At 54.0% G+C, this 9,287-nt stretch overlaps 1 protein-coding gene across 1 annotated transcript; it reads right to left on the bottom strand.

Annotated features, from left to right (window-relative positions):
- On the bottom strand, window positions 1-8,521 carry METTL21C (methyltransferase 21C, AARS1 lysine). Its single transcript, XM_046028332.1, has 5 exons — window positions 8,413-8,521; window positions 7,225-7,368; window positions 4,194-4,345; window positions 1,367-1,484; window positions 1-395 (listed from the first exon to the last, which is right to left on the bottom strand). The coding sequence occupies exons 1-5, from the start codon at window positions 8,519-8,521 to the stop codon at window positions 1-3; spliced, it is 918 nt and encodes a 305-aa protein (XP_045884288.1).
- Between the last annotated feature and the right edge of the window lie 766 nt (window positions 8,522-9,287).

Consider the following 9,287-nt stretch of genomic DNA (forward strand, 5'->3'; position numbering starts at 1 on the left):
TTAATCCCATTTTAGTATTCCTTTGAAAATTTTGACGGATGACTCTGGAAATTCAGCCAAGAGTGTTGTGTCAAAAACTTGCTTGAATTTATCTAGGAATTCGTAATCGGTGCTGAACCTGAATTTGTTTGCCCAAAGCAATACTGTCCCTGGCTGGCAAAGGTACGCCATGGTGGCGAGCAGCTTGTCCAGGAAGTAGTGGTGGTAGACCACGTCCGAGGCCAGAACAAAGTCGTAATAAAACGTGGACCTGGGGAAGTGCTGCTCCAGGCTCTCTCCCCAGACCAGCTCTCTCACTTCCGGCAGGTGCGCTGCACGCTTCAGCGTGTTCTTCAGAAGATTGTATTGCAGGTTTCCTAGGACATCAGGCAGATCCGTTGCTGTGACTTGAGCTCCTAAGAGATAGAAAAATTGTATTTATTACCTGGAAATGCGCAGGCAGCATAGTGGACACAGATGCTCAGGGAGTCACAAGAAATGGAACTGGGCTTCTCAGCTTTGTCCGAACCGACATGTGGGCTGGGTATCCTTGACCCAATCCTGCTCCATAATTTCCCATGGGAGCTCTGCCCTGTGCGCTGTCCGGTGTTGGACAGTGTCCCAAGGCTCTCCCCACTGACTCCACCCCCAGCTCGTGGCAGTCACAGATGTCTCTAGATGTGGCCAAATGTCCTTTTTGGGGAAAAATCACTTTTGGTTGAGAACCACTGAAATCGAATTATGTTATCATTTTCAAAGAAACAGTTGAGTGATGTTAGGAGATTTCAGGATAATTAGCTGCTTAATAATTCATGTTTTTCCTTCTAAAACTCTCTTTCTCTGAAGACTTGATCTGTTTTGTAGGACTGCCTGTCTCCAACCTAAATGTGTTCAGTGTTAGGCATTTTAAAGCTAGTGACAGGAGTTCACAAAGCCGACCAGCCCGTTTCTAGACCGGCTGCGCGAGGAGCTCCGTGATGGCATAGACACAAGTGGGCCTCATCTGTACCCACCTCTCGCTCACAACCTGCATTTGGTGTATAAATCTGTCTTTACCTCAGATTAACTCACTTATTGTTCTTCCAAGTGTTAGTTACACTACACGCAACGAACCCCAGGAGACAGCATCACGTAGCTGTTTACAACAGGAGAGTCACGGCTCCAGAACGTCAGCTTCCTCGGTCGCTGCTGGGCCAGGCGGGTCTCCTAGCGCTCTCTCACGGGTGATTATCTTACTTGTGGGCTAACAGAACTAAGTCCTAGCTCATGGCACTTGGGGCAATTCCATGACTGAAATCATGGCCAGGCACCCGAGTCGCAGCAGGCCAGACAGAAAGCTGTCAAAGCCAGCGTGGTCTGAAACGAAGTCAGGAGTAAAGAGACAAACCTAAAATACTGGCCACGGTGGAGACGAGGCCTGGTCCAGCACCAATCTCAAGAATCTTCGCATCTTGGAGATTCAGTTCCTCTGCGTGTTCCTCCAAATACCGGCACAAAGCCGTAGCCTGAAACCAAATACTTGCAGTTGTCACCTGAGCATCGGAACACTGGAAAACAGTGGCGACCCGAGCCCTGCTTCCCTACCCCCAGTGAAATACTACAAGAGATGTTAATAATAGTTGCAGTTTATTGAGGGGCTCGTGAGAAGTTATGCCCTCAGTGCCCTGTTCGGACCTCTGGCATAGGACAGGCATGATCCGCCGCAGAGGAACTGGAGACACAGACTCGCTACCTCGCCTCTTGCGGAAGACCCTGGGTCGAGGTCCAGGAAGAGGAAGGTGCCCTCGGCTCTTCCCAGTCCAGGAAGGAGGCCTGAGAACAGCAGCCTCTTGCTCTGGTTTGGTCTCACCGGCTGCCACCTGCTTCCAGAACACAGCTGTACATCTTCACCACTTCCCTCCCGACTCCTTCCTCGAAGTCCATGTGGGTTCAAATTTTGTCTGCTACCCTGGACAACTGGGAAGTTTATTCCTTTAGGCGGTTATCGATCCATACGGCCTATCAACACAGGGCTGCTAGGGGTGCGCACACTTTGGGGCAGTGGGGCGCAGCGGGGGAGAGGGTTCCAGAAGGTCTACAGCCCCCCAGGCGGTGGCCGACCTGCCGGTCGTGGACCCCATTTCGCGGAGCAGCAAGGAGATGCTGAAAAGGCTGTGCACGAGTTAAGATAACTTCGTAGACAGAAGCGCAGACGTTCCTTTCCTTCTGCTTCATTCTCTTCCGCCTCCGCCTTCTCCCGACCTTTCTCCGGAGAGACGGTGGCTGTGGGTTTGCGCTGACTCGTGGGGCGCGCACGGTCGTGCCGGTGGGTCTCAGCGGCGCTGCGGGTGAGCGATCCAGGTCGGTTCGGCGGGAAGACCTGAACCCTGAGAGGACGAAGCCAACCGGACTCTGGTCTGTGTGCACTCCGGCCTCTCTTCTCGTGGCTGCTCTGGACTTGTGGGGACGCCACGTTTTGGGGGGGGGCTGGGGCCGCAGGAGCCCCAGCCGCCAGGTGCTGCCTCTCGTCCCCGTGCGCTCGCAGCGAAGTGTCCACAGGCCCAGAGACCGTGCAGCCGCGTCTCCGCTCCAGGGGCTGAGGCCGGGCTGGGGAAGGGCCGATGCTCAGACAGGTGAGGGGCGTCAAGGAGGCAGGGCGGCGAGGGCTGTCCTGGGTGCTGGAGGATGAGGAGCTGCACCTGGGGGGTGGGAATGGGGGGACGCGGGGCGAAACAGCCACGCACAGCTCATTGCCAAGAGCTCGGGCGCTGGGAAAGGAGCTTCTGGAGGAAGAGAAAGGATAGTGATCTGTGATGACAGGGGTTTCCGTATGAGGAAGAGTGTCACCTAGAGCCACCAAGAAGACGCGCTTTGAGGGGTTTTCCAAGTCAGTGCGGGCCTGGTGAGCGGCCTGCAGACAAAGCTTTTCTCAGGAACCAGGGCCCTGCGAACACCCCACCTCCCCGGCCCCGGGCGTGGACGCGGGAGACTGATCTCCTCGGACAGCTGCCCTCGGAGTCCCACGAGGAAGGGCGTCTTCCCACTTCGTGTAAACTCTTCCTTCGCAGCTGTCGGGACACTGAGGTGCCCGGAGAGGCCAGGGGTTGGTGCATGAAAGATAGAGGCCTCAGCGAGAATAAAACCGTCCCGTGGACAAATATTCTTCCGTTCCTGACCTGGCACCCTGCTGTGCTCGTGGATTCCCCAAATATATTACAACAGGAAGCTGGGAGCAGTTTGGTGGTTTTCAGACTCGTCACTGCGCCAGAGGATTTCCCCGCGAAGGAAATCATACTTACGGGCAAAGGGGGAGATGCCAGGCGGGGTGGACCGCGGCTCTAGGAGCTGGAGCCCTTTGTCTGCCCCTCCCCCTCTTCCACCGTCCTTGTCCCCCATCACCTGCCACTGGCACCCAGGCCACCCGCCCCCCCGCGCTCCACGGCACGTCTGCCCCCCAGGAGTGGCAGCACCTCCGAGTCCCCCGTCTGTATTTGAACCCCAACCCCAGGCCATCCCCCCCAGCGAGAGAGCAGCTGGGATCCGAAGCTTCTCAAAGAACAACCGAGCTGGCATCGGAGAGCCACTGTCGCAAAGCCGGTGGCACAGCTCTCGCAAGCGAGTCAACTTTTCCGAGCCCTGCCTCCCCGCTGGCAGGTGCAGCCTGTGTTCGCAGTCCCGGGTGGTGGGCGTGACGCGCAGCGTTTCGGGAGTGCTCACACCGCCCACCGTCCCCGTAGGGAAACAAAGGTCAGGGAGGCGAAGCGAGCAGCCGAAACTAGCAGATTGCCTCCCGATACAGACCCTCTCCCCATTTCCATGCCCCCCCCCCCCCCCCCCCCCCGCCTCGCGGGGCTGCTGCAGGGAGGAGAGGGAGACGACTTCCTACCTGCTTCCCCGGGAACACCCCCAGTGGGGAAGGGACGCCAGCACATGGCTCTGATTGGTTTTTTTCTCAAAATTCATATGAATTTTTCATCTTCCTGATATAGTCAAGCTGATCTTCATGTAAAAAAAATAATGTTTCAGGAAACATGGCCCAGAGGGGATGATGGCTTCTGGGAGAGATGCCGGGGTTTTGCGAAACCAAGTGAACCCCCAACCCCCAGGCCAACAAGTTACCCTCCCCTGCAGAAGCCCAAAGTGAGAGCACTCGGCAGCCTGTCCATGGCAGCACCCCCCCTTATGGAACTGTCGCCCCAGGAGCCCCGACATCCGAAAGGTAATGGCTGTCTCACCCCTGGCCACACCACGGCTCCGTAGCTCTCTATGGATTCTTGGATGACGATCTCCGTGCCTGCAAACAGGTAGTGCTCCTGCGTGTAGCTGGCGTAATCGGTGGGAACAAACTTCTGGAGGCTACGAAGAGATGGTTCTATCTCGTTAGAATCTGGCGGGGGGGCAGGGAGAAAGTAAAACAGGTTCCGTGATTTGCTGATCTTGATCCAGATCAAGCACACACGGGACACAACTGGTAAGATGGGGAGGGACCGGGTCGTTTTCCCACAGAGACGGGGTGACGCCAGCAATGACCGTGGCTGCAAACTAGCACAAAACGGAGTGACACGGGGCGACAGGGACACGAAGTTCAGGTGTGATGTTTCCTCGAGCTGGTGAGACACGAGGGGATGTTCTGGGTCCGATGGGCTGCGGGGCAGAGGCCAGAGAGGTGCGGCTCCATCCCCAGGCCTCTGTCTGGCCGGCGGAGAAAACCAGCTTGCCAGAAGCAGGGCAAGAAGGAGCCGTCTGGCAGAGGCCCTGGGCAAACACAGACCTGACTATTTTTAGGTCTTGAAGTGAAGTAACATTCCCACATGTTGGCTGGAGTGTGTTCCTTAAACCCTTCCTACAACCGCTCCTCAAAAGGCGCAGGTCACCCAAAGATGAGCCAGCTCTGCGGTCCTGGGGGAGGCGGTCAGATGAGCCCGGCCTATTGGGTTACAATTGCTTTAAATACCCTTTAACCTCATGAGCGGCTCTCAAACAGCACATAAAATGGGTGGGAAAGAGCACCTGATGGGGGCTGGCATCACGGAAGCGCAGACTGTGCTGGTTTGGCTGAGTCTTTGGGGATAAGAGGAGCCGCGCGTGAAAATGTCCGGGGCGGGCACGCAGGCACAACGCCAGGGCCAGGGCCGTGGGCAGAAGGGAAGCGGGGGGTCGTGCGGTGGGAAGGAATGGACAGGGAGGGGCTGGAGGGAAACCGGCAGGAAACCTGCCGTTGCTCCCTGAGCCCCCCGGGGACCTCTTTAGCCTCAGGTGGAGGGCGGGCTTCGGGACACAGTCCCAAGGAGTGTCGGTTCACCTTGGAGCTGCTCTAATCAGAAATGTCCCCTCAAGGCGTTATAGAAGGAGGTGGGCCAGGGCACAAATCCGGGGTCGGGGTGGAGGGTGTTTGCAGAAGCCTAATCGGGGGCAGGCGATTCCGGGGGTGGCTGATGAGCTGATGAGCACCGGCGCGAGAGCCATCCTGTGCTGCCGGTCTGCACACCCGCACGGGGTCCCAGAAGAGCAGACATCCGGAGTCCACTCCTAGAAATGGTTCCAGCAACCCGACCTGTCCAGTTACCGAAACACGGGGCTTGTGTTTTGTCTTCGCATGCATTTTCACTGGGTTTTTCTAGAAGTGAATTTTTGTTGTATTTTACCCAAAAAGTGTCCTTGCGCAGCAAATTGAGAAACGGTCTTTGAGCATAGTGACAGGGTTGTCAGGGAGCATGACGGATGTCCGCAGCTCTCCAGGGGAAGCTGCCGCCTGCCCCACCCCCCCACCGGTGTAAGGTAGTGTGAGATCTACCCGCCGGGGAGAATTCTGGGCCCCAACCTAAAAGGTGAGCTGCCCACCATGACAGGTGCTTCCCTGCCCCCCTCCACTGGGCAGGGCAGCAGGCGCCAGGAAGCAGAAGAGCATGCGCACCCATAAAGACAACCTCAGAGGGGTGCCTGGGTGGCTCAGTGGGTTAAGGCCTCTGCCTTCGGCTCAGGTCATGATCCCAGGGTCCTGGGATCGAGCCCCGCATCGGGCTCTCTGCTCTGCGGGGAGCCTGTTTCCTCCTCTCTCTCTGCCTGCCTCTCTGCCTGCTTGTGATCTCTGTCTGTCAAGTGAATAAATAAAATCTTTAAAAAAAAAAAAAAAAAGACAACCTCAGAACGTACTAAAGTAAGTCATGACGAGTTGTGAGTATTCATCGCCTTGGAATTTTAAATATACCTTTGCCTTTTATATCATCTAGTGAGTGGTAAGTTTTCATAACTTACATTTCAATAATGGCCGTGTTTAACAACGACCCTCAAAAAAAAGTCCCTGAAATTCAGGGGCTGGTGCAGGCTGGTCGGGGCAAGGAATTGGGACAGGGCTGCTCCCTTTTCCTCTGAGGTTTCATCACTGGGGTAGGTGACCTGCAGCAGCCAGACCAGCCGGGACCCGTGCCAGCCCCTCCAGACTTCCCTCCCCCACCGTGGCTCCGTCGGGTCCTTCTTCCCTTCCATGGCTCACCAGCCGGGGACCTATTTTTCTCTCAGGATGGTAGAAAAAGTCAATGGGCTGATCTGGAGTGGCTCATCATTTTACAGGCAAAGGAGCTGATCTATTTTCCCAACCCACATTATAAAGAAACGTGGGCACATAAATATCCTCCCATAAGACCCTTCTATGTTTGATCAAGATAAAGAAATTTATGCTTTTTGCACACAATGTTTTCATTTATCGATGTTAGTCTGAGAGTTTTAGAGAGATCAGATTTTAGAGATAGAATTGCCTTTTAGGTAAACTAGTTTAGTAAAAATAGATAGCATCCTGTCTTAGTGAGCTGGAATACAATTTTACCGTGTTAAATGATGATAAATGTTTGAAATGCCATACATTGGCTTTTCTGACATTATTTGTTAGGTTTATTATTTATTACTACCGCGCCCCTGTCCAGAAATGCAACCTACATACGACACAGCTAGCTGCCAGGAAAACATGTCGGTGCAAAACGACATGAATCAAGATTTTGTTTCTTTTTAAAAGTTCTTGTGACAAAAATATAACCATTTGAGATTTATACACAGGACAAGACAAATTTAGATAAGCAAATAATGAAAAAAAATAGGGATTACATTTAATGCTCTGCTCACGCCTGCCTAAAGGCACTTTTCTACTAAGCTCCACTAATAGGAACAATCTAGAATTAAAAGAAGATGGGAAATCTTGTCACTGAAGTTAACTGATAAATGCCACGGCCAGGAAAGCAAGTGACAAGGTGTCATGGTGAGGACGGAGGTTACCTCCTGGGCGTCTGCCGGTGCCATCCTCCTGGAGAGCCCCCTCTGCCGCCGGCTCTAAGCCCCCATCTGGGGTGCATGGTGCTTCCTGCAGGTGCCTGGGCTGCTGCTGCTCGGAGTGCAGACACACGTCCATAACCGCAGCCGCTGGAGAGCAGAGAACCGGACAGGCTGGCTGAGCCTCCCGGAGGCTCTAAAAGGTGCAGCTTATCGCCTTAGCATCTGCTGAGCCGAAAAGAACCCCTGCTTTTCAGCTTAGTTTTCCCCCCGGTTAGCAAAGCAGCTACTCAAGGAGCTGCCATCCTAGTTTTGCAGAGCAAAGGAGAGGGGCCATTAAACAACATCGCACCTGTTCTGGGCATCAAGAAATGCAAAAACAGAGCAAGCATTGCCAGAGGACAGGCACGACGTGGCTGGGATCTAAAATGTCTAATAGCGTCTGGAAATGAATTGAAGAGACTCTGATCCAGGAACACATCCTACCTTCGGTGTGGAGGGATTAACAATCTCGTGGATGAGAAGGCAGGATTTGGACCAAACACAGGGCTGCTCCCTTCTCATCTGAGGCTTTATTGCAAGATCATAGAAAGTGCTGGGGGCTGAGCCAGGAGCCTGACCTGGCTCCCCACTGGGGCACTTGGCAACTCACTTAATCCCGTGCACGATTTCCTCATCAGCAAAGAGGGATAAGATAGTATCTCTCCACTTCCCAGGGCCACCGTGGAAAACAGGAGAGTGAAAGTGAGGAAAACCACCTGATTTAGAAAAGGAGACCTGACTGTGGGTATCACTGGTCAGTACCAAAATAGTTAACACATGACATCACCACAGGGCGGGTACTGTTACCAGACCCCGTTCTGCTGCCATTAAGTGTATCAATTCATCTAGTCCCAGCAATCGTCCCTATGAAATAGAGCCTATTATTATGCCTTTTCTCAGATGCGAGCAACCCAGGCACAGAGAACTCGAAAAGCAGCCCGAGACCGTGGCGGAGCCAAACCCAGGAGGTCCAGCTGCAGAACCTACATTCTTACCTGGCCGGCAGGTGCACCTTGGGTGGGCTTGGGCAGCCGTGGATTCCCTTGCCTACTTTCCTCTGAATTGACTCAAAATTCTTAGCCATCGCAGTGATGTTTCCTAGTTTGTTTGTTTGTTTACAAAATGTGAATGATTTTCCATCCCTGTGTTTACCATCCTGTCTCCACACCCCAGAGTTGCCCCATCCCATCTCTCCAGCCAAGTGGGGAGAGCAACCGGACACGCTGGCCGTTCCATCACTGCCCAGCTGACCAAAAGCCATTCGGGCACTAGCTTACTCCAGTGAGTGAACAGACAAAACGCAAGAAGTCACAGCCCCTGGAGCAAATGTCACTCCACTGCACACCTGGACAGGTCGCGTGTCCCCCACGTTAATTCTCAACAGGACTGCAAACAACTGAGATTGCTGTGAACACAATTTAACCTTTTCATCGGCTCTAGAATTGAATGATCAAATCCTCGCCCCCCTTCTCCAACTCACCAAACCAGCCAGAGTGCCTCGCGGGTCTATGCTTTGTGCAGAAGTTCTCTCTCTGGCAGACACTTACCCATTCATTCCTTTCGAGCATCCCCCAACTGCAGGAAGTTAACTGTCCCCTGAAAGATGGCAGCCTGGTTGTTGATGAGTAAACAGCGACTTCAGGAAGGAAGCCTCCACGCTGTGGGGAGGACCCTGCCTCTGAATCTTAGCTCGGCCACGTGTGTTCCCCGTGGAGGAGGTAGATGGTGGGGATACCTACCTCCTGCAGCGGTTGCGGGAGCGAGGGGAGGTAAGCCATGCAAAGCATCTCATGTACAGCAGTGACCGTTCTGTCCGAAGCCAGGAGGGCAGTCATGCAAGCCACAAGCCTCCCGCACCAGAGGACTCTGGGCATTACATCAGACACTTCCTCATTTTGCCTACAAGCGAAGGAGGATTATTTTCCAATACCAGGTACGCTTTTCCTTATGAAAGCAAACGACTCCCTCCCCCATCATCATAGTTGATGTGAGAAGGTAACTTTTCCCCTGACACGTGGGCCTTGGAA

Source organism: Meles meles, chromosome 14 (genome assembly GCF_922984935.1).
Source record: "Meles meles chromosome 14, mMelMel3.1 paternal haplotype, whole genome shotgun sequence".
NCBI classification, from domain to species: domain Eukaryota; kingdom Metazoa; phylum Chordata; class Mammalia; order Carnivora; family Mustelidae; genus Meles; species Meles meles.